General features: G+C 37.6%; 1 protein-coding gene across 1 annotated transcript in view; it reads right to left on the bottom strand.

The window, feature by feature from the left end:
• Positions 1–237: 237 nt before the first annotated feature.
• The window catches only part of TBC1D30 (TBC1 domain family member 30), a 50,047-nt gene continuing 24,046 nt past the window's right edge, over positions 238–26,238 (bottom strand). The window contains exons 3-14 of the mRNA XM_042816205.1: positions 23,825–23,886; positions 23,332–23,397; positions 20,858–20,983; positions 19,143–19,328; positions 17,036–17,204; positions 15,550–15,718; positions 11,415–11,520; positions 6,790–6,902; positions 6,498–6,637; positions 4,535–4,741; positions 4,280–4,336; positions 238–3,058 (exon numbers count right to left, since the gene is read on the bottom strand). Coding sequence (XP_042672139.1) covers positions 2,283–3,058; positions 4,280–4,336; positions 4,535–4,741; positions 6,498–6,637; positions 6,790–6,902; positions 11,415–11,520; positions 15,550–15,718; positions 17,036–17,204; positions 19,143–19,328; positions 20,858–20,983; positions 23,332–23,397; positions 23,825–23,886 — 2,177 coding nt within the window. The 3' untranslated portion in view covers positions 238–2,282. The remainder of the gene's footprint in view (positions 3,059–4,279; positions 4,337–4,534; positions 4,742–6,497; positions 6,638–6,789; positions 6,903–11,414; positions 11,521–15,549; positions 15,719–17,035; positions 17,205–19,142; positions 19,329–20,857; positions 20,984–23,331; positions 23,398–23,824; positions 23,887–26,238) is intronic.

The following is a 26,238-nucleotide window of genomic DNA, read 5'->3' as shown; positions in this document are numbered from 1 at the left end:
ACCAAATGCTTTTGCTGTGTGCTCAGCAGACAGATTTTAGGTAGGTCAAACATCCTTTGGGGTACCAAACAACTCAGTATTGCTAGTTATGGGAACCAAGAAAACTGAATGTCATTTTAGACAAAAAATTCCCTGCTGCAAACAGCACTCAACCAATACACACAGTTGCTTTGCCTCAATTCTAACAGTCCAAGTAAAGCCCAGGTCCCTCAAATCACAGTCATTGTTGATCAGGTCTGAATCACCAGAATTAGTATTTTATTGATGTTTCTTTCCCCAGACCATCATCTATGCAAAGCTTGCTAATTTTCCATTACTTAATCACATCTTAACGTGTCAAAAATTCATGCACATACTAGTGACATTTTGGCATTTTTCTTTTTCAGAATGACATTCCTTTTATTTTTCACTGGTTCCATACACAGCCGCATGATCTGCCACCGCTACGAAAAAATGGGGAGAATGATTCACAGTACAATTTTGAAAAGAAGTGCATTTCTTTTAAATCAAGGCAGAAACAGTTCTCATTACAGTCCACTGATTAGTGACTAAATTCTATGTTATTTTAAGTTTACTTAATGCTACAAATAATCATTATCGACAATACTACTTAACCTGAAATAAGGCAGGGGCAAGATTTGATCTATAACTGTTTAAAATTCATAATGTTTGTACTTGTATACTATCCTATATTCATACAACTGTATAAAATACAACAGTGAAATAAATCTGTCCCCACAACAATAAACAGGGTATATCGTACAGCTAAAATTGTTATCACATCCTAAAAGTCATGGGATACATTAATAAGTAGACAATCATACGTTAATTTCCAAATTTAACAAGGAATGAGGATGAGGAAATAGATACAATGGGATTGATTTGTCATTACTGTCTTTACCTCAGCTTAAAGTCAGGATAGTTTCACATCATGAGGAACTTGGAAGTACTAATGTCACAAATCAGAGTCAATGCATACAGTACAGCAGAGCTGTAATCTTTTAAGAGCAACCTGATTTGCTGGAGTTTGCTTTGATTTTGCAACCCCAAAGCTGAATGATCCACATTTAGCTTCTTTGCCTACCTGCTTACATTTATATATACACATATAAATGTTATTTGTCTCATGGTATTTATCAGCTTTGCAAAACTTTAGTGGGGGACTTGTATCAAAAGTCAGGCTTCTGAGAAAACATTCTAAGCAACTAGCAGGGACTAACTGAGAAGTAAATATTCAGCTTACAGCTTAGCCATTGGTGTTTCTCAACAAGCCAGAACCATGCAGGGAACTCCTGGCAGTCCAAAGGGTCCAATCCACTAACATAGTGGCTGATTGTGCTGGGTTTTAATGACAAGTGGCACCCTAAGTATCTTACTACTCTATTTCTAGAATTTTAACTTCTAAACTACTTTGGAACATTCATGTATTTTACCTACTGCTAAGCAGGCAAATATGATTTAATTACAAAACTGGTTGTAATCTAGGTAATAGTTTTACATCCACTAAAGCCAAGATGTGTCATAACATTCAACACAACTATACCTATAGTTGTACCTCATACCTAATTTTGCAGCGCTGCAACTCCCCAGCCATTATATGCAAAAGAAAAGGAGCAAACCAGTGTTGTGGAAGGACTTATGTCTGCTATTCTCACACTCACTGATTTACATTCATATTAAAAACATTATCAGCAGAGGACTGCCATGGGAAGAGAAGCATGACATGCAATTGGAGAACGGTTGAAGCCACGTGGTTCAGTATAAACACATGTCCATGTTTAACAACAGAAGTGATACTTTTGATTGCAAGGGCTGCTTGTGCTTTTGTTAGTTGTGGCTTCTCCAGTTACTCAGCGTGATGAAGAAGTCTAACCAGGAGGCTGCATAACAGGTTTAAAAACTGCATTATGGTTTTGCTGCACCAGGCAGACAGTTTGTCCTCACAGGTTTGAAAGAAACAAGAGGCAGCCGTTGAGGCCTATGGGTTAAAGGCAGCTGGTGATTTTAGTATGCTTCACGCCCCAAATCAATGTTTATTTTACCACAGAAACATTGAAATCAGCAACAGGGTTCCAAAGTGCATCTTCACTAATCTATCCCATAACAACACGGGAGCACAGTTTTCAAAGACACAAAATTATACACCTGGTAGCCACTTTTGTCCTCATTAGGTAAAGATTAGGAACTTTTTGGGACACATACACAAAAACATAGTAAAATAAAATTTAAAAAAGCAATACAAATTTTGTTGCTGTCAGAAATAGAAAGTGCCATGCGGTACATCATCGTTTCCTGGTCCCGTTGTTAGCACTGGCTGACTTACTGAAACTTCTGCTCATCTGGGGAAAGTGAACAGTCGGTGTTCTTTCGGTGGGGCCATACAGCCCTAAATTCCTGGCTGTAGCTGACTTTCGAAGAGGCTTAACACTGGGGAAAGGATTGAAGACTTGTGGCTTTGAATTACCAGGCTGGGGAGATTTAGCCAGGTTTCCACTGTCTGTGGATGAAGCAGACGACTCAGATGAATGTGGCTGGCAGGACTGACTGGATGTTGACTCAGCATCACTTTTGTTATCTGAGGTGAGTTCCAGCGTTTCCAGTTTTAGCTGAACCACTGTCACGTCTGTATTGCTGCCCGTAGAGACTGCATCAGCAGACTGCTGGTCAGCTCTACGAGTAGTCCTGTCATCCAAGCTACCTCCTCCTCCAAAATCAGAATGTTTGGAAGTGTCCTCCTTTGCACCAGGACAATTTGTTTTACAGCTCTCACTCTGCTCATCTATAAGTCCTATGGTATCCCCATAGCCCAGCTGGCCTTTAGCCCTAGCAATATTCTTTCGATGAACTCGTATGTGAGTGCGCCACGGAGAGTTTAGTTTTGATTTAAGATCTTCTTGGGGAATGGGAGACATCTTCCCTGTAGCATGACTTGGAATGTGGATAACAGCATTCTTGAGAGATTTGTTACTTGATTTCAGCTTCTTTCCTAAAAGGAGGTGGTTAATCACTGGGGAATGGTTTACCTGAGAAGGGAGGAGGCTGGTAACTGGCCCTTTGTCTGAAAGAAAGTGTTTGAAAGAAGCACAGTATTGTTAAATTAATGTCAAAACAAAATGTTCCAAGGATCTATCAGCAAAGACAATTTTTAGCCTTTCTTGAAGTATAGCAAAGGTTTGTAGGACTGACTTCAAGTAAAATCACTGAATTCCTCTTACAATTTGGAGTCAAAAACAAAGCTATTCTCCCTCCATTCCATTCTCCCTCCATCCTTACTAAGTCCTGAGCCAGGAAAACCGTGAAAATAAGTCATAACAAATACAGTTCCTCCATTTGTGAAATTGTGCTGTAATTGAAGCTGGCTTCTGACATCTGCACCCCCCTCCTTCATTTCTATTCCAGCTTTAAGAGGCAATTCAGTCCCTACATGAATTCAGTCATCTAAGCTCCTCCATGAGGCTTGAGTAAATACAGAATGAACCAATATATTTTTAATAGATAAAACCACACCAACTTATTATTATATCCTCTAATTCAAATCACAGCAGTAAATTCAGAATTAGGTAATTAGGTGACAGTTTGATTAACCCTCAAACCCAGCCCTGCGATATGATTAGAAGAATTAGAACTGTTACTGTATTGGTTTGATTTTTTATTCTTTTTTTTGGCAGTCCTTGGGAATCAACATCTTACTGTTTGCACTGTTTTGGCACAGCTACTGCCTTTGTTCAAAGCAGATACATTGCCACTATTGAAAAGAATTTCCTTCAAAAAAGATGCTAACATTAATGAAAATAGCAGCTCCTACAAAAAAGTTTAGCCAGTGGGAGAGGAATAAAACTCTCTGCAGTGATCCATTTGCATGTTTCAGTGCTGACTTGGAACGATGACTTCCAATAAGGAGTTTGTACACCTTCAGTTGCTCTGTTCAGACTAATCTCCAGATCACTGAATCCCAACTGGAGAAACAGATTCTGTAAAACAGATTGCTAAATAATAAACTAGCATCCAGCCCAAATTTGAGAGCAATATCATTAGGGCTAAATAAACTGTCAGCTACAATGGAACATCTGAACCTGCCATGCCCTGATGATCTCAGGGGTATAGGAAGCTATGTACCAGCTATGAATCTATCTGCTGCTTGATCCAAAGTGTACTCATCTCCTTTTCTCATTTTTTCCAGTGCCATCAGTATGTCAACTCCAAGAATGCCAAAGATTTAAACTTTTGAATCAGAGAGATCAGCACAGTGCACCCAGACAGCAACTACGCTTTTAAATACCATTGTTCAGCTGGTCCCTGGTACTTAAAAATATCCCAGGGTCATCATCTTCAGATCCTGACAATAGAAGAAACATCATCACCTTCTCATTTGCATTTTGTATCTATTAAGTTACAACTACTTTGCTATTAATGTTGCAAGTCAATCTTTCATTTTCGCTATTTGGCTGAAAGTAAAAGAGCATTATTGGTCTTGCCTCCTATTATGAGACTGGCTTGTAATCAATCAGTAACTGAGTATGTTTTGATGTATTACCTGCTCTGATATACACATGGTGAACCTGCTGTTGCTGTTTCTTCTTTATCCTGGAATACTGCTTTTTCAGTGCATTGATATCAGTGGTCATACGCTCCATCATCATGCTGTTAAAAGCAGCGTGATACTCGCTTCGGCAAGACTCTATTGCTCCAGGACTAAGTTCTGCAATGTTACTGGAGCCCAGACTTTGTTCTTCATTCTGATCTGCATGGAGTAGGAAGAAAGTGGAGACGAGGAGTTAATTGGTATACTTAAGAGTTCTGCAGATTATCAGCAAGGCAAGACTATGGCTGATTCCTATTCTCTTATTTAACTGTAATCTTTAATCAAAGTTGTTACAATACACATATTTAATAAAGCTGCAGTATTTTTTAACAAATATATACTTCTAGAGCTAATCCTTAAGAATAGTAAGGATTTGGTGGGAGGCAGGGGGAGGAGTGCATGTTTTAAGAATACAACATCAATTAACAAAGCAGTGGAAAGTTACGATCATGGCTTTCCAATAACCCCAAAGTATGCCAAGCCATTTTTAAAGTAATATTAAAAAAAAGTATTCTTAAAAATACTCAGCTGGTCAAAGATGAGGCTAAAACTGCAAATCATAAAATGTGTTATAGTTGAAGAGGCATGAGGTTAAACAAATGGCCTAAGTGATACTAGCAAGAAGCATCAAGAAACGGTTATAGCACCATAGGGAATAAGCTGACAGTAGCAAGCAGAGCAGCTGAGGAGTTGGGCAACTTCTGAGCTTCTCTGATATGCAACCACAGAGCAAAAGAAGCAGTGCAACTTATTTTCACAGCTGTTTCTGATGCACCACCAAACTGGAACTCTGGGGTCAAGGGGATAATCCTTTTTCAAGGGATGTTTGTTTGTCTTTGGTTTAGTTTGCGATAGCAGTTTGATGTTCTGACTAAGTGCTAGCTTGAAGTAGCAGGTGGAGACCTATATGCCCTTAAGAAAGAAAAAAAAGAAAAAAAAAAAGACACCACAAAAATCAACAGGGAAAATTTCAGCATAAAGGTCTCAGTAAAACCAATCCACAAGAACAATGATGGGTAATCATATAACTGTGTCTTCTACATCACTCTGTTTCCCTCTTTATTCATACACATTTCATTCTTTTAAACTATAGCCCCTCACAGGGTATCATAATGTCACCATCAAACACCACTTCATAAAGGCTGTTGCAAGTTAAGAAATATGTTCTTCTCATTGTGTTTTTCTCTTGTATCAGAATTTTGTTCTGCTTTGAGTGTTTCACATCTGAACATTTGTTTCCAAAAAATTATTTCAGTTGAAGGATTTGAAAAAATAGCATTTTGTCAGAACACCCTAAACCATATCCAATCTTTTTTTCTTAAATTGAATATACCCAAAATACACCCAAGAATATACTAGGCAACAAGCTGGCTGGGCTCATGACAGCTTTAATCTAGAGCTGCTGGGAGACCTCTGTACCAATGCACACAGAGCAGAAAATAACCAGGAGGAGCTGGAAACCATGATGCACTTGGAAAATTATGATTTTATTGCTATAACAGAAACATGGTGAGATGATTCACATAACTGGAATACCACCACTGAGGGCTATAAGCTTTTTAGAAGGGATAGACAAGGTAGGAGGAGCGGGGCAGTTACTCTCTGTGTTAAAAAAATGGATAGAATGCTTCCTCAGAGAAACAGTCAGGAACAGGTTGAGAGCCTGTGGAATACGACTAGGGGCAGAACCAATAAAGGAATAATATTGTATAATATTATATATATGCAGCCTGTGAAATTGACTTTTAATGCATCTTCATGGACTGCAGAGGAAGTGGTTTGTCATCTGCTGTAATCCCTATATGAATTAAAAATACTGTTTTCACAGCAGCTTTCACAATTGAACATATAAGTGATTTCTGCAGGGTCATGCAGATTTAACTCCATTTTTCAAAATTAACAAGAACGTTTTTACCTTTCATCTGTTTCTGGTACTTTTGGAGCTCCGGTGCCAAAAAGCCACTTAATGGTCCAAGACAGCCAATTGCATTGGCAATGGAGTCTTCATCATCTAGATCATTCTCTTCATCACTGTCTCTGGTTCTGCCTAGCCTTCTGACAAAGGAGAATATAAGGGAAAAAAGGAAAAAGACATTCTTAAACATGATTACTACTAAACATCTTTATTTTCTTTAGGTGCATATAAGGGAAGATGTAATTTCAATATCTGACAATGATCCACTGTAAGAAGTGCATTTCAAACTCACCCTGAAAGTGAAGTTGACTTTACTGTCGCAGGAAAAGGAGTAATGTTGTAAGTGTATTTCTCCCTTAATTCTGCCAGTTGTGGGAAGGGAAACTGAGCCATGGTATAAACAGTCTAAGGGGAAAGAATATGCAGCTTTTACAATCATTCCTTTAATCAACAGTCCTACGAAAGATTTGTCCATGAACAGACTTTTGTAGACACACAGAATTAAACACTGTGCCATGAAAAAAATGCAAATAGTTTGCTTTTATGGTTTAGTTGATATTTCCTGTAAGAAAAATAAGACTCACTAGAAAAGCACATAGTTTAGAGTTCTAAAAGCACCTAAGGTAATGCTAGATATACAGACTTCTTAAAAATCTGCTGTACTAATTTAATATTATTATCAGTCCTCTCCTTGGCAGCACACCTGCAGCACTGAGGCATTAGGCATCTTCCAGAAGAACTATGCTTCTGCTTAAGTATTCAACAAGGCACTGACACTGTTGCAGATAGGGATGAGCAGCCCCAGCTTAATGGAGAGTGTTAATGGATCCCTTACATCACCTGAATTACAGACTAACAGGAAGAACCCAATATTGTCCAGCTAACATTTAAAAAAAAAAAAAAAAAGGACTTGTCCTGTCATTAAAAAAAGTGCCACTGCAACTCTCTGTATGCAAAATCACAATGTGTAACCATTAAAACAAGACCACAAAAAGCTCTTACTAAATTTTATTTACTTCAGTACTCAGAGTTAAAGATGATCAATAGCTGCAAATGAACTTACTTTCAGCATTAATTTTGCTTTAGGCCATTTTGTAATAAGACAGTGTGTGTCAGCAACCAACCTGGCATGAAGACAGATCATACTCATTGCAGTATCACTGCCGATTTGATTCTATCTAATTTAGTAGCCCTTTTCCCCTTACTTTTGCACTGAAAAAAAAACCCTGAAACATCATTTCTCAGAGTTTCTTTGAAAAAATTAAGAGTTTTTCACAAGTTAATGTCTACTGACAGACAGCAGCATAAAAATTTCTCCTCAGCCATGGCAGGAAATCTTCCCTTTTCTTGCTCCTGTGCTAGTAAGTCACTGGCATTTTCATTTAAAAGCAAATGGCCTCAACTAACATGAAAGGAAATTCTGAACAATTTCTATTTAATTGATTCACAGACAGTGCTTTACAGTGCTTTGTCTGTGCTAAATACATCAAGAAAACTGCAAAAATGAATTCTGAACCGTTCCTGATTAAAAAAAGGGGAAAAAAAAAATCTCTGGTGGCAATGATTTTAGCAGTGAGAAGCAGGAAGGGTAATCCTGGCTAGATCACACAGGCCAATAGTACAGTTCAACAGGCTTCTGTGTGTAAGGAACTCTGTATTTTGAGCCCTGCAAAGATTCTGAGGCAAGGAGAATGCCTTCAGAAACCCAGAGCACGAACTGAAGCTTCGTCACTCAGTGAAACTGAAACACTGCTGTGAAAGACAAATATCCTCCAGGGCCTGAACAGTGATATGCTGGCAGTCTACCAGATGGGGGAATTTTATGATCTGGAGAAAGACCAGGCCCAACCACCTCCGGCCCAACATGTCTGCCTGTTTGTTTGATCTCCATCACACTTCACCGTGTTTTTGCCCATATGTCTCAACTCTCTCCCTTCATAGAGAAGGAGGCGCGTCTGGAATTTATTTCTACTCTTTGTGTCAACAGCCTTTTCAGGTAACTTCTTCCATATGCTATTTACCCTTCATGTGAACAGTCAGCCTGAACTCTCCATTTACTCCTCACACCTACTGTTTTTGATTATGCTTCCAGCTTTCCCATGTCTCCAATGCGTCTTTTCCAGGTCCTGTGCAATTTCTCTCTTTTGCACACATTTTTTGCTTAATTACTTGCTGTCAGATTCTAACTAGGAGCTTCACTTGCTACCTAAGAGATCCACAAACAGATTTTATGCTGGTGCACATTCAAAAATTTTTGTCAATCAGCACCTGTGATCTCACAGCAATGCCTCAACGAATCTTGCTTCTAGTTTGCACACAGATTTGGATGCTATGTGATTAATTCTGGTGAAACTGGGCCAGTGGGAAATGGCCTACAATATGAAGCATTATGAGTTTGGCTGCACGGTCTTATTTATGGCAGTGAGGGACAGATTCTGGGAACACTTAAAGAGGTGAGAAAAACACCTTCCCTTCTCATCTCAAACCTCACACCTTACTCTAAAACTGCAGTCAGCTATGCTCTCAGCAGAATGCCATACAAAAGGTGACAGGCCTGTGTCTTCCAGAGGAGGGAAGAAGTTCTGCTTTTGCAAGATAGCTCACAAAATCTTGATTCAAGAGCTGCTCCACAATGATTTAAGGTTTCTCTCCCTTTTCACTAGGAAAACAAAGCAAAAAGCAAAAACAAACTCAAAAACAGACTAAGCTGTTGCTTGCAGACTCCAGCAAAAAGTTACCAGTGAATTATCATCAAATGCAGGTAACTGCAGGAGATGGTCCAAAACACTGGGCTAACAGAGAGGGATTAACCTATTCCCTTCTACCGTGGTAAACACACAGGTATACCTCTCCTTGTTATGTTTTCTTTTTATCTCTACAGTGGAATGTTTCTAAACCTACAAACTGAACTAATTTAGCTGCTTGTAAAAACTCTTATTTTATGGGAAGGCATGAAATCCTTTACCTAAATAAGCACACGTTGTTTAAAGAATCTGCAGACACCTGCCATACAGTCTTTTGTCTCCTTGCAAGAGCTAAAGTTTATCAATAGGCCAATAAAATGACATTACTGAATACTGTATTTGCTTAACTGTTAGTCCTAAATACATACGCAGCCTAGCACCTGGAGTGTGCAGCACTTACCCTTAATTCACCTAAACTGCTCAGTCTGAAAAAGGAGGAAGCTGTTGGCTTCCTTGCTCCTCCAATCACTCCAAGCTCTCCTCAGCTTGAAGGAGAAGAGCTAGAACTCTTTCAATGTAAGGGCCAAATATGCAAAGGCTTATCTAATTTAAAAATCTGCTCTATCAACTCTTGCTCCTGAAGCATCAGCCATACCTTCCTCTTCTAGCTCCAAAAGGCAATAGGTCTATAGAGCAGGACTTGTTTCCTAGTGGTCTAGAAGTGCCAGCTATTTTTCAGAGGCTTAAGTAAGCCTGGACAAGTAGTTAAAACACAAGTGAAAGCATCATGCAACTTTATAGAAAAGGGAGATGATCACCACTAGCAACCTCTACTGAAATGTATAGAAAAGACAGAGTAGAATATTAATCCTTCCCCATGGCAGGATATTAATCCCTCAGCCACCTTGTAAAAAGTATCAGATGTAAGTAAAACCATCACTCTGATTCCGATTAGGAAAAAAAATAACATTTTGAAAACAAAGCAGCCTAAATACTCATCTTTGGCTTACTTGTCTAGAAAATCTTAAAGCAATTTATGAAAGTAATATTTTCAAGCAGTTTATCTCCTTTCATTAATGAACTGATTCATATTTCTCTATTTTCTTTTCCAAAGCAGAAAAAAAACCCACCAAAACTGTTCAAATGCAGCAGCCAGGCACGTGGTGGGACTCATATCCCCTAACTGCAAATACTTACACTGCCTACTTTTCTCCTCTAAAGGTAAAGACAATCTGGAGAGAATTTCTCTGACGAAAAGAACTACGCTGTCAGTGCCTGCCTTTGACTCTATGAATGCTATCTAAACTGTAGTATGGTTTCTTCTACTGAGAGGACATACACAAAATAGGCATGCTGCCCTCCTCACATGTCTTCATTATCCATACTACCCTATAAGGAACCATAACACCTATATTAAACCATACAAGTACTTCTGGCCAGTTGCACTTCATTTTTGAAGCAGAACAAAGCCACGGTAGTTGCCTTTCCCACTCCTAGAGCTCCCTCATCAGACAAAACAACTAAAAGTCTGAAAGCAATTCTTTGCTTCAGAACAGTACTTTATTAGACTATGGAAGTGTCTACTAACTTTGCTTGCAGAAATATTATCATGTATATTATAAAAAATATGCAAGCTCAAATCAATACAATTTTTATCTGCAATACTCAAGTCCCTTTCCTTTCCTAGAACAAAGCAGACATTTGTTCTTATCCAATGACATAAGTGTAAGAATTCAATGAGCGTAGTTATCTACAAATATCTTTGTTTATAGTTCATTGACTGCCCTTCAAGGCAATTTTTTTTTAAATCATGAAGGACTCTTCTTCTCTTTCTCACTTGATAAATGCTCGTCTCCCACTATATCTGCAGAATGAAAAGGACTCAGTGTAATAAATAACTGGCCAAAACAAAAACAAAGTAAAAGAACATCCTAAAAATTATGACTACAAAGAGATTCTACATCTTGCTTGCGTAGATTCAATTGCACACTGTACCACACCAAACTTTCAGCTCTCAACATACACATACTCTTTATCAAGTGGAGTCTAGTCTTTCCTGTTTTTCATGTGTAAGATTTTCAGCTTTAACTGCAGGTCATCTGCATTTATCTTAAATTTTTATTCTTGAGAGAGTTTATGTTCCTGCAGTATCTGAATAGAAAATGTAACTCTTTAAAAATCAGCCCCTGAAGGATGATTGGAGAATGCAGAACATTGTACCACAATTACTCACCTGCATGAGTTCGTTGCTGTCAATCAGACTGTCTTCCAGCATCTCCTGGGTTAGCTTGCCCATGGTACTGTAAAACTCATCTGCAGTTTCACAACACTCTATTTGCCTGTGTCAGAATAAATGTTGTTTTATCTCATTTTATTATTACATATAATTATTTGCCTCCAAACCAAAACTGAATTTTCTGTAATCATAAAACATGCACTTCCATGAGTCACATTAATTCTTACATTTATTGCAGTTCCCTCTACACTTCCAAATAACAAAACTACACATCACTATATGATGTCTGCCTAAGCTATACACATTCACGCATATACAGACAGGTTATTCACTCTGCTTCTTTCAGTTATAAAACTTGAGAAATAATAAATCCTGAGCCCTTATTCATCAGGACCAAAAATAAGAGTGCCTCTTGCTAAATTAATCTTGTAACATTCTGCTTGCTTGCATGAAAACAAGACTGGGGCGATTATCTTGTACACATACACCTACATGTCGGTCAGTTTAACTGACTGTATTACAAAGCCATTATATAATATTTTATTTAAGGGTTAGAGTGGTCTGATCCAGATAGAAAAGCTTTTAAAAGCCTCATCTTCGGACCTCTAAGAATTAAAAATTAATCTCATTCTCACCAGTTCTTGTAAGAACCCATCTGACCTCCAAACACCATACCCAGTAATGACAGAGACAGGGACACAAAACAGAATAATAAACCACTGATTAGATAGATCAACCTCATCGTTCCTTTGCCCTTGCAACTATTTCCATTCAAAGATATCAATGTTTTGTAAAAATAAGTTCACGTCGCCTTCAAGGGGAAAATAAATACTATCTTCATCTTGTAAATGAGAAGCCTATAGGTTGGAAAGACTCATGAAGTTCTGCAAAGTCTGGAAGAAAAAAAAATTAATCCATATTTTCTTAATGTTATTTGAGTGTCTAAGACTAAACCCACATTAACATTTCCTTCCTAAAAATATCCTGGAAGGAAAGAAATCACCAGTCATCTGCTGCACCAAATCACTAGCTCTGACAGCTTTACAAACAGAATGGATCTCCAGTTGGAATAAAAATCATAGTCCGAAAATCACTTTTGCTAAGATCATTATTTCAAGAAAATACACTGAATGTGCTATTTATTTATCCAAGCTTACATCATGAATTTGAAAAGAGATTTTAAAATATAGGCTGGAAAATTAAACTGTATTTCTCCTCAGGATTTCACCAGAACAGAGAGAACTGCTTTATCTAAAACTACTCTTCAATGTTTAAAAGACCTGTGATTCTTTCCACATAGCTGTAATGCAGAAAAACAAATTCACAGCAACAACAAAATCCAAAAATGTGTAAAGGTAGACGAGGATATATCCTTTCTTCATGGCCTTCTCCATACTGCATTTTAAAGTTTGGGATTTTATATGCTCATGTCACCAATTTAAATCTGTTGAAATGGATGTGTCTGAAAACACTGATGAAAAAAACAGGTACAGACAGAAAGCTTCCAGCATTAGACATTTCTAGTCATCTACTGGCATCCTTCCTATGGCTCTTAGTAAATAGGGAAAAGCAGGTGGCCTCATGATCCTGTCTCCAAACTATGGAAAGATGGGATCACAATTTTTTTGTTGAATAACTGCTTGTGGCAGAGCAGGATTTTTCTGTCGTGCCTCGACCCCAATTGGGCAAAACTCAGGAACTCTCCATCTGGATAATGTGACTATTGAGCATTTGCCAATTCATCTCCCATTTCAGTGATGGCCACTCTTCTGAGTCAGCCACTGCAACAGCTGAGTTTTCTCAGAATACCTTTTCCTTTGATAGGCATTAATTCATTTGATCTTTCACAATAGTAAGGCTTTCTTCTTCCCATTTGCTCAACAAGCAGCTCCAGGTCATTTCTGTTCATTTACACACTCATGGTACAAGTTTCTGGTTTGATTACAAGAAGCTTTATTGTTTTCACCCTATTTTTTATTTCATATCAATTATGAGAGCTATCTTATGGGCGCTGCATACTTGTTTTTATAAATCATATGTATTATCTGTTTGTTACTTGGAACACTGAAAGAACTGAACATACTGTAGCCTTCCATGTAGAATACAGCTGCTGGGATGATAAAAAACTTTTTTCATGAGGACTAGAAGAAGAAGCTTCCCTTGATCTATCTTGGAGGGCAGTGGGAGGTCTACATTAGGGAACAGTCATTTAACAGTTTAGCTGCTACCAAAGTCTTGATTTATATTAGCTGAATGATTAAGTAGTGAAAAATGATAGAAATAACGGGTACATAGGCAATTATCACAAACTTACTGCCTGTCTTTACTAACAATTTCAACCTCTTGTGGCTTCCACAGAACTTCTTTGCTGCCCTTATTTTTAAATTGCCCATTCCTCAAGTCTCTTTTCATCAAAACAGAAATGTGGCTCAACCTTTTAAGAGAAATACTTCTCACCTCATTTTCAAGTCTAGAAAAATAGTTGTGAAAAGTATGAAGACTATGAGACTATGGCTATTGTCACTGGTCCCACTTTTTCAATTCCCCATTCTACTTTCAGCAAAGAACAAAATCACGTTCCTCGACCAGAAAAAAAACAGCGCCCCATCTTTACCTGCTCATCTTATTCGATATGATTAATCACAAAATTACTGAACGTCAGGTCTGTTCAGCTTCTGTGACCCACCTTCTTCTGTATCTCTCATTATCACTCCACTACTCTTTTTCTGTTGAGTGCCCCAAAAACTGTCCTGGGACCACACTCCTATTTCCCCTATACAATAACTTAAGGTATAAGATACAATTAGCTTATTCTTTTGGCTGTATTCTTTCAGGTGGTTTCCTGTTCTTTTCATTTTTTATAAAGTGTGTTTAATTTTTTCTTTGATTACATTTTACACTAAAAATCTTCAAAGCAATGACTCCCTTTTATTTTTTATCACGTTATGAATTGGAACATTTGTAGCTACAGTTGGTAAGTACATAGAGAACCAACCCACCTTTTATCTAAAGGTTTGGTACCAAGTAATAAAGGACAACGGGACTACATACAGCTTAATCCTAATGCAAATTATTTGTAAACGTTTCTTTCATGAACAGATCAAAAGAAATGTCTTGGGTAGTTATTATGCTAATTACAGTTTCCATTAAAGATGAGTTGTATTAAACATTCCTCTGCAATGCTAGTAGCCTACAGTGTTAATATATTCCAAAAGAAGAAAAAACAAATCAAATATCCAAGTACAGAGATGAACATAAACCTCAGAGGTTCAGTCTGAAGGGAAGAAAGAAAAAAAGGAAGTGAAGCACTGATAAACATCTCAAGAAAAAATGATGCAATTGATGAAGAAGTTTTCAGTTGAACTAACATCTGCTTGTCCTGTGTGAGTTCACACCTCCTGCTGAAGTTGGTGACAGAACTCTCATTTCTCCAGGAGCACTGTGCACTTTTTGGAATGCAAACTTCTGCCACAACAACAGCCTCTGCTGAGAACTAATCTTTTATATTTCATTCTATGTAGTGATAGAAATGGACAAATATAACAATAATAATAGAAATACAAATTAACAATAACGGCAATTTTGCTAGACCGTGCTTAAAAGCAGAGAATCTCAATAAAATGTCTTTGCAGGCATTCAGAGAGAAGAACCACATTACACAAAATGATTCTCTTAGTAACCCTCAGCTGTTTTCTTACCCGTAGCCAATGGGCTTAAGTGAAAAAAATGAAGAGTAACATCTCCAGCTTCAGACAAAGAAGGACTAAATCAGCTAGTCATCCTCAAATTGCTCTTCTTTTCCCAGAATGTTTACTAACTCCCTCTGATGTCCATGCTCTGGAAAGTCCAACTAATATTTCAGCACACCATAAAGACATTATACGTGCACAATACAAACATCAAGAGACATTCGCTGCAAGAAGGCTCAGCTCATTATTGTGCCCATTCTTTCGGCATCATGACAATATTCTCTAGTATACAGTTTCTTGGAAAAGCCAGAGAAGAACATTGCTTCTGCTTTGAAAAAGATGTACATTCTCCTGGAAGACTGAGAATATGCTCTTCAGAACAACATATAAATTATTTACATTGATCAAAGCAAAAGAAAAATCAGACTAACATGACCACTTACTCTCCTAGCTTTGCCCAGATAGCCAGAGCTACTCTCAGTATAATTTCAGAGCCTTCAAAGAATACTGAATCCCAGATCTTCAGAACTGTATGGTTAGGCAGGCAAGTGGCAAAGAGAGTCAGAAACCACTGCATGGTGAAGACATTTGTAAGAGGGGGTTCATAGCCTCCTGAAATATAAAAACATAAATGCTTTAAGTCCTTTGTAATTGCTGTTGTTTTACATGATGTATGAACTGCATACTGAAATTCAGCTTTCATTCTAGTAACCCCTGTTACTGGGCAAAAGTTTCTTAGCATGGAGCTAAAGAGAAGCTGAGAAAAGGAAAAATGAAAAAAATGACATATATAGTCACCATTCATTTTGCTGTGTTGCCAGAAGCTCTAAGCATCACCACCCGCTTTGAAAAAAAACACTAAACATCTTTTCTTAACATCAGAAAGATTGCTTTTCCTTCTCTATAACTACATAAGCTAAAAGCCTTCCATTTAAAAAAATGCAGTTGTATTTCTGCAGAAACTAATGACATCAGCAGTCTTCAGCCCTGACGCACTGACAACTTAGAAGAAGAAACTGTTAACACATTCAGTTTTCCTTTTGGCTTGTTAACAGCTTCCTACAGGATTTAGCAGCCTGACAAAGCTGTAGTTTTATTTTCTTATTATTCTCAGAGAGCAATTTGTGCATCCTAGTATCAACTGAATTCCATGATTCACAGAGGCTGCTGTCTGTGAAAATACTTTTGAAGAGCAAATGCTTACTTGACACACTTTCTTAGTTTTCATACAGTCTGCGCTGTCATGAGTTCATCTGTATGTAGCATGGTGGTACATTTTAGAAAAGAGGAAACCTGGGTGCACTTAGCTTCCAGGTGGGCGATGGGGGTGAGGAGGAAACTCTCATGAATGAAACAGCTGTATTTTGATTTAAAAAAAAAAAAAAAAAAAGTTGTCTGGAGGAAATGCTATACAACAAAAATTCACAGTGCAAAGCCAGTTTTCAGGTAGTAATTCAGGAAGTAGCTCAGTTTTGTATCTGCATATTGCTAAGCATCCAGGTGAAGGCATATTAACCAGTTGCCATCTGCTCTTGCATCACAACTCTTCTCAGAACAGCTCTGTAAATTCCAGCAACATAAAAGCAGCAAGCAGTTAGACACATATTATGAGCTGAGGAAAGAAACACTTTTTCCACGTATCTTTTATACTAAGCTGTTCATTAGAGGGGTGGCATTCCATATGTTCTACTGTCAACATGTTTATGTTATGTTTGCAGTTGTGGGGCCAAATGATTTCCCTCATCTTTCCTGGGAGACGATATATTTTAAGCATATCAATAACAGAAACGATCATCTTTCACTCCTAACAATGCCAAATGCATGTTTGCTGAACAATATATTCAGGAAACCGCTTCAAAGACTATTTTCAGACCTGTGCTTAAATGAAACAATAAGAAGGAAATGAGTAGCATTTTCCATTGCACCTACCTCCACTTTCTCTGTTAGCAGCTCTTTGCAGGGTGTCCAAATGTTGGGACAGTTCAGGAAGGTTCATTCGTAAAAGATCTCGGAAAACAGCCATATCCACAGAGAGAGCACGGAGATTATTGACAAAATAACTATCAGGAAGCACCTTATCAATTAGGTAAATCATGATCTGTAAGAAGATAAATACAATCACGCAGGACTTACTCCTAGAAAATAAGTCTCAATAACAGAAAAGAGATCTAAAATTCTAAATTCTGTTCACAAAACTACAGGTTAGAGCCAGTGTCAATACATGCCTCTGGCATCTCCATTAAAATGGGGAATAATCGTCATTGTAAGCATTCACAGGTACTCTAAATTGCTATCAGCAATCCAGATGCAAAGGCTAAGACAGCCTCTTGAAGCTGCTCAGATTTTATGAACCATTAATGACTGAAATCAATTTCATGATAAGCTATGCCCAAATTGGAAGCATCACTCAAATCAAAGGCAATATTTTGCACTTTCGATGCTAGAGGTGTTTATGAGATTTTCCAAATTGCTGACAAGTTCCATTATCCCCTTTCTGGTTGTTAACTGTCACAGCTAGAATACTCGTCTTCTAAAGAATCTTCTTTTGCTTCTCCAAAATGCAAGATAATGTTCTTTTAAAGCATTCCTCACACATCTCACTGTGATGTGTTAGTGCATGCTGCACTTCATCTTGTCATTTTAAGAGGTGCTAAAGTAAGCAGCACAAGACAGTTTAAAGAGACATATGTTTCAAGTAAGATAGCTCAACGACATGGGTAAAAACGCATTAACTGGATGCTGTCGAGCTTCTGAGAACGAACAAACGGAGCAAATAAATATAAAACACCTTCTGTACATTAGCAGCCCAACAGGAGACTCTGAACTTCAGGATCTTAGACTATTTCAAATGCCTGCTCTACCAACTGCATTAAGAGATTCTGCATGTGGTCACACTGTATGCTCCAACTCTCCATTACTCACTACCTCTCCAGAGAGTTCTCAATCCTTGCTAGCTCCCAAGCCTCGTCCAGAGCCACTCTTTCTCTCTCATGCCTTCTTGCAAACAGGTATCTTTCCTCTTTAGCTTACGCTACTATTTAAAATGACAAAAGCTGCACCTTTCACATCAAACCCCTTCTTCTTCTTGAGAAATTCCAGCCTTACAAAGCACACATACGGAACATGGAGAAGAAATAACTTTGTTTTCCATTCTCATTTTTGCCAGATAAGACTCATTTCGTAGTGCTAACACACCTCAGTGATTTAACTCTTCATGGCCATCTAGGGCCATTCCATTACTTCTTCAGCAACAGGAGCCTGACACAGCTCATGGTAAGAGACACAAAATGACACAAAAATAACACAGAGTTCCAAGTAACCAATTTGAAAATCATAATCATAAAAATAGGGTCATCACATTTCCTATACCATCATAACATGTCCTAGGAGCTTCTGGATTGTATAAGATAGATGGAAAATAATAGTTGAAAGTACTGAAAAAAATTGTAGCACAAATTATTCAGAGGAAATTTTACTCTGACAAATACAGTATTTTCTTACTATCATAAGTAGCTCTCTAGAGTGGTCTAGAATGGAATTTTAAAAAGTCTAATAAATAAAACACTGTCGGGGCTATTTATTTTCATTTTACGTATTTATTTTGTGTGTTTCTACAATTAGCTTTAAAATGCAGCAGATTTCTTAACTGCCATGTACATGGTTGATAACAGAAACTGGAAGTTTCAGCTAAACACAGGGGTTGTGTAAAGTCAGTAGCAATGTCATCTTTTATTTATTTATGGTCAAGCTCTCATTTATTTTTTGAATATAGTTTGCTTTGAGTGATGCTTCCAATTTGGGCATAGCTTATCATGAAATTGATTTCAGTTTCAGAATCCATTTATTTTGGTAAACAGTAATAACATTCAAACTGTCCACCTTTAGTTCAGACAAGATAATAAACAATCCAGAGATAAAAATCAGTCTACTTTAAGTCTTGCTCTTTTTGGCTGTTTATAAAGTTCACACATTCATTTATTCTTAAGTTCACTAAGTAAAAGCAATCCTCAACACTGCAACAAAAGATTCTACTCACTTTCAACGCATCTCCCTCATTGCCTTCCATCACTTCCAGAATGAGTGCAGCTAGGATGTTAAAGCCCTGACAATAGCCAACAGATTTATTCCATCTGGCATAAGCCAGCAAAACTCGTTTTAATACCACTCGATCTTGCTCTGCCTCCTGGCCACAGTAAGAACTGCAACCGGTTCGGTGAAGGTCCTTGAAAGGATAAAAAAGGACAGAAAAAAAAAAAAAAACAAGAAAAAAAAGATGTTTATTTCCCTCCTTCCATTAGTTTTCCTGCCTGCCCCAGTTTTCCCTTCACGTCCACCCTCCAAACACACGCTCCTGAAGTTGATGAGCTTGTTTCTTTTTTAATCTGTAAACCTTTAGCTTGCTTAGCCTATTTCTCTTCAGTAGGGTCACAAGTAAATAAGTTATCTAGAAAATGCTCACAGGAATTTGTCACAGAAAATATCAGAAGATATCTGTGTTTCAAAGAGGCAAAATATATCAGTTCTGTAATTCCTTTTTATGTCTTCCTCCACAGAATGGTGTTTTCTCTTGATTTTAAGGATTTTCAAAGATATCGGAAAAATGTATTCTGTGCATATTAAACAAAGGCACATGGGAAAAGTATTATTATTTTTTTTCTATCTCAAAATCCTTTCATTGCATGGGGCAACCACTACAATGTGAATAGGCTGAGCAGAACATCACAATTTGTTAATATTGCACAATACGGAACAAAGGATTCGAGTAGATGCTTGTGTGCAAATGCCACTAGCAGCAGCTAGCAGTTTGAAGCTAGATGCAAAACTTCTAGCAAGCATCTGCCTTCCATTTCAAGACATCTGTTCTAGAAACCATTCAAATTTTTTACTGGGAAGTGCCTGACATTACCATTAAATTTGTGAATAATTTATGCTAGGAAACGAGTACAGACAAAATCCAGTTTTTAAACTGACCAAACAAAACAAGAGGAACTGTTTTTCTTTAAATCAAAATATAAAATAAATTCCAGCTGATTAAGTTTTCAGGACAAAACAAAGAAAGAGAAGCGTCCTTGAGAATTTAATTTAAATTATTTGTGGAAGGCGAAAGGCACTACAATGTTTTGTGTTTCATGAGTAAGATCTAACGCCTTATATTACCAAGTACAGATGACAGTAATAACCAGGAACACCAGGTACTTTGTTCCATGTCCTTTAATTAAGATGATTATAGAAAATAAAGAACATCTCCTAGGTAAACAGACCAACATCTACATCACCACAGCAATATAAATCAGTTAAGCTCTCCCTCAAAAATGCCCTTTGTTTTACATATAAGTTAACAATCAGCTGAGAAATGTGCATAGAAAGATGCTCAATTGCTTTACTAGAAAACAATATTGTTTAACCCCAGTAATATTTGTGTTTATTTTCAAAATCTGTATTGTAGGAACAAAACCTTACAACCATCTCCATTAGTCTGGTATGTCTCATAATTATTTTTTTTTCTTTAATAGAAATTGAGGAAAACAGTTTCATTAGCTTTTTTTTTTTTTTTTTTTTTTCCCCTTCAGTTAATGCTAACCAGATCAATGCAAAAGAAGGATCAAGGAAGCAGGAGAAATAACTTTTGTGGATCAAGGGGGATTTTCCCACATGCATTGGAAAGAACAAAATTTATTTAAACTCTATCTTAAATGTATATAATCACTTTTCATTTAAAAAAATAAAATAAAATAACAGTAAGTTGTCTACCTTTACTATCTGGATGCCCATAGAGTCATCATCTGGATTACTTCTTTCATTGAATGTGAAACGCATTGTTTTATCCCAGTCAATGGCTATACTGTGCAAGTACTGATCAGCAAGGGTCAGCCAAACCTAGGAAGTCAACATAATGCATTATTTCTCAGATAAAATATGAGCAGTTTTTATAAGCACCATGCGATGAACCTGACCAGCTTCAGCCAGCTGCAATCTGCTGTTAAGACTTGCTGTATACAGGAGAAAACTATATTTAAAACAATTTTTTGCATAATTAAAGTAATACCTTGCTACCGAAAGCAAAAAGGAGGAAAACGGTATTAAGTATCCAAGCCTATGAACTGTTTACAAAGTTGCAAGTCCATTGTCAGAAACCAAGAGCCCTTCCAAGTGGAAGCCCATCTAATGGTCCTATCAGCGTTTCTAATCTTACAACCAGCAGGGAGTTCTACAAAGGATAAAACAGAGGAAAGCCTGCAGCTAACTCCACCATGGATCTATCTCCTGGAAACACAAACATCAGAAATCCAGTAGTGCTCCCTCTCCTGGAGGTCTCAACTTTCCAGAAGGAGCAGTTCCCAGTAGGAAGCCTTTGGAACTAATCTGAAATAAATAATACTTGGATCGGTATAAGTTAATGTTGAAAAAGGACTAAACTATTGGCACAACAGGGAGTTCTGAAAACAGACATTGCCCACTTTTAAAACCTGTTAATTACCAAAACAGATTATGTATGTGCACTTAAGACAAATTGTAGACCTTCATTAAACATTTGAGAAGTTCTTGAACCATAAATATACATGACAGATCATACAATGGCAACAAGTAACAATAAAGGATTTTTATTTTCAGGAAACTGAAAGAAATCATGAAAGCAAATGGGTCAAGTTTTATACCAGCTGTTAACTCCCTCAAGTGACAAAAGTAATTCAAACACTTCCCACAGATATAAACACTTAGATAATTGCAGGGGGAAGGAATTTGTAGACAGCTCACAGAATCTCAGATTTTCCACATTTAAACATGCCATCCCACGCTTCTGAAAAGCCACCCATGTAGAGGATTAATGCTTCTCCGTCTCCCAGCAGCATTTGGCACTGTTAATTTCTTACTGATGTTGTTGACTGGATTGTCTATTTCTGCCAGCTCTGGACAACAGATGTCACATGCCATAGCGGTAATCCAGATGTCACCCTGCCCCTTCCACTGACAGCAAAGGAAGCAATCAGCATGCTGCCAAAACAACAAATATTTCCGTAATCTTGGTATCAATATCACTGGAAAACCAAGGAATAGCAGTGAAAAGCGCAGGCTGTACAGAGGTCTCCACCTCTGGAGCTATTCAAAAGCTGTCAGGACATGGTCCTGGGCAACCTATTCTAGGTAGCCCTTGAGGAGGTGGTTGAACTAAATGACCTCCAAAGGTCCCTGTCTACCTCAGCCATTATGTGATTCAGTGCACCACCACCACCAACAACAAAAAAAGCTGAAATGGCAGTTCTAGTACACTTATTGAAGTGTGGGAGCAGAACTTTTCGGGAAACAGAAAGGTTCTTAAGATGACATAGTTATTCACTGGAGCTGTAGATTAAAAATAGAGAATGGCAGTGATGTTAGGATAACAATAACACAGTCTCAAGTTTCCTTCCCCATTTTGCAATTTGGAAACACAGCAAGAAGGAAACGGGAAAGAAAATTACCTGATGCATCAAAAATATATGGAACCAGGTAGGTGTTTTAAAAAGCTTTAAAAATAGTCTGTTGAGTAAAACTACATTTTCAAAGCTGAGATTGCATGCTTCATTTAGTTTTTAAGAAAGTAAATACATAAACATCTATTTGTAGGCTAGGTAAGTTCAAATTCTGCTGAATTCTGCAATAAAACAAGTTGAGCATAATCCCACTGGGCCCTTTCCTCCACCATCAAGTGCAATTTCCCTGCAATGGTGTACTCTACCATTCCACATCACTCCTGACTCTTAACTTCCCTTTTTAAGGGACCTGCCTTTACCCCATCAAATGTATCCAAGAACATTCCTTCCAGCATTTCCAGCACTAGCGTCTATCAACCTCACCTTCATAAGCATGACAGCCTACAACTCTGACAAGAGTTGCTCTACTTTTAGTTGATCTTCAGCTGCTGAGGCAGCTTCACCAATTCAGATCCTTGTGACTGACAGATTGAAACAACATCACCTGCACTGCAGCAAGTTTTCTGAGCCTCAAGCAGAAAGAACCTGACTGGTGTAAATACCATCTTTACCTGTTTCCTCAGTCTTTCCAGATGCTACATGAAGTTACCACTTAAGAAGCTAAACTCGGTAAAATCCCAGTAAAATTCACACTTAAAATTTCCAGTGTTAAAAAACATAACAGTAATAGTGATGTTGTTCATCCTGTTTATCTTTCATGTGAAACTGAAACTCAAAGGTGATGTGTTGAACACTGCATGCAGGTCTACCTACCTTTCGCCGCCATTCTTTTGGTATGCCTGTTGGCAACCTGGCCACTGCTTTGAGTGCATCATGCCACTAAAAGCAAAAAAAAACAAAAACAAAAACAAAAAATAAAAATCCAGGTAAAAATTCACCATTAGCTTAATGCAAAAATGTGGCAACATCTAAAATACTGCAGACATACATTCATTTCATTTTACTGTATGCTTTTCAGAGTTCAACTGTTTAATCAATTTATTGGGAAAATACAGATTAATTACTGAATAATATAACAACACTACAATATTATAGGTCACAAAGATGTAAGAAATCTCTGGGGAAAAAAAGAACAAAGAAAACCTACTGCACCTTCCAAATACTATTTCTATATTCCAAACACTATCTTCATGCAGTAGTAAATAATATGCTGATATGATGACAGATGCATTTTTGAACTAGGGAAGTACTTTAACCAAGGTGAGTCTGGTACTCCATAAGCCCAGATAATAATTAATCAAATTACCTGCTGAAAACCATTTTGACCTAAAGATGGCTCAAGAGTGAATTTCAATTTTGTATCAACTCCTAGAAACAAAAAGGAAAAATAGTTATGATCATAATTTTCATTTAGATCAGAAATAAAACTGGTTCAAATAAGATCACAGAACTTCAACTACCTGTGTTGAATAATCATGTTTTAACCTGTTCCTGTGATTTACTGTCTTCACAGGGGATTCAAGGCATATGTCAAAAAGCACACAGAGAAAATGTTTTTTTGAACCACATGTCCTCTTCAAATTAATGTTTTAGTTCATCACAATTCATTATAGTAAAAATGACATCGTTTGTTATTTTTACAACCATACCAGGACATCGCAAACTACCACATGAACCTTTATATCATCCATAGGAGCAGATTATGAAAGTTGTTATACAGAATATTAGCAGATATGACTTGAAGTACAATATTACACGAAATACTAGGATCTCAGATTTGGCCTACACTGCAGCCTGGCTATGGCCGCTCCTATGCCAGGACACGAAGAACAGCGACACCGGTTCTGCTCCGCTCTGCTCGGCTCCGCCATTCCGGGGTTCTTCCAATGCCGCTGTCCAGAGCCCCGGTGCTGAACACGGCGCCGCACCGTGCCCCATCTACTGAACTTTCTTACGTACAGAATGAAGCCTTCGTTTTCCCTCCATAACTTCAATCATGCATTTCTCCATACTTAAATATTACATATAGCTCACAGTTTTCCTAGAATATCAATCCTAACATTTTTTACATACATATCTTAACAGTCTTAAAAAAAAAAAAAAATCACTAATTTGCTAGGTTTTATGTAAATAAAATCCATGCAAATCAACTCACCAGCAACACTCAGTGCTTTGAAGGACTAAGCCTGAGTCTGCAAAAACCTAAACTGTAGTGACATCTGCTAGTTCTGGAATATTAAATGTCTTTCAGCATTTGCATACTGACATGTGGAAACAGAGATAAGTAAATTAAAATGTGGCAATAAGCAACTTGAAAACCTTAATGTCTCTATATAGAGACAAAATACAGAGAGACAAAGCTTTCTCCCTGAAGGCTACTTTTTGTTTGTTTGTTTGTAAAAAAGGAAATTCAAACACACACACAAAAGTGTCACTTAGTATTGCTGAACCTGGGGACTGAGGCTTTGGTTTCTGTGCTTCAGATTTAAAAAACTTGCCAGTCAGATTTAGAAAAATAAAAGATTCAGCATAAAGCAAATGTTTTGAAAAATATTCAAGTATTAACAGATATTCCTGGAAGCAAGTGTTTATTAGTATTCTACCCCATAAATCCATGGTGCTCAGCAGGGACTCTTAATACATAAATCTTTTCATAATAATTCAGAACAGTGTAACAATGCTAGTAACCTACTAAGATGAAATCGTATCACATTTGCTGGAGATGTGAAAAAGGGATTCTCATTCCCTAGCAATTTTGTGGTATCAGAGAAGCCTACTACACACAAAAAGACATTGTGATCAAGAACTCCTTTTGTTAAGGTAACAGCTGGCATGTTATCTAACATTACCTGGAATCAAAGAAGCAATAGTCTGCCAAAATAATCATGTATTCATTTCCAACTCAACAGCCACATCTTAATCTCTTCACAGTTTTCTAAGATAAAGATCTCAGTAACAACTTAACTCTTCATCTTAAAATCTTTTAGAAGAAAAATGCAACCAGAAACACAGGCAAGTGTCTTGAATCCGTGAGTCTAGCAAACCATAGCTGACCACTAGGACAGGTGTGAAATTACTAGAAATTAGACTAAAGTTGTGGTAAAACTAGACTAGACTATGGACTAACTCTTCTGCAGCATGACAAGGACCTATTGGTCAGGCCATGTACTATAACTACAGTATTACTTCATGAAGCCGTGAAGTCTGTGGCCCCTTATTTGTTCCCAGGCAATCCCAGTTGCCAGGCAGAAATATTCTCCAAATCAAACGATATGATGTTTTGGTGACAGAGAAGAAGCAAGAAGCATGGGGAGTGAGCCACAGAACATTCAGGGACGGTTCATCACACCTGTTCATTTTAAAGAATTCGTATTTCCTAAAATCAGAAAATCATAATTTTTGTTCAATTAAAAAAAAAAAAAAAATCAATCAGCAAGTAACAGATAAGCTGTAATATGAACAGTACAATCTTTTTTCCTAATGATTTCAAAGGCAAAAGAGATTGGAAAAACAACCCAGCCTGGAGCTTCTGAGGGTACATGCAGGAATGCAGCCAGCCAGGTGGCAGCAGCACCTCACTGCCTGTTACATGCTTCTCTGCATGTGCAATTTCTGCACCCTTCAATGAATTTGTCCCTGGACTTCAGAGCTTCCCCAAGGAGATGAACTGTTATCCTTATTTTATCTTCTCTTGGTTCCTCAAACCTTCCTATCTCCATC

This window comes from Centrocercus urophasianus, unplaced genomic scaffold (assembly GCF_019232065.1).
Source record: "Centrocercus urophasianus isolate 14NV4802_14NV808 unplaced genomic scaffold, USGS_Curo_1.0 seq_15, whole genome shotgun sequence".
Lineage (NCBI taxonomy): Eukaryota > Metazoa > Chordata > Aves > Galliformes > Phasianidae > Centrocercus > Centrocercus urophasianus.
The sequence above is the reverse complement of the archived record's forward strand: the minus strand, read 5'-3'. Positions and strand labels throughout refer to the sequence as shown.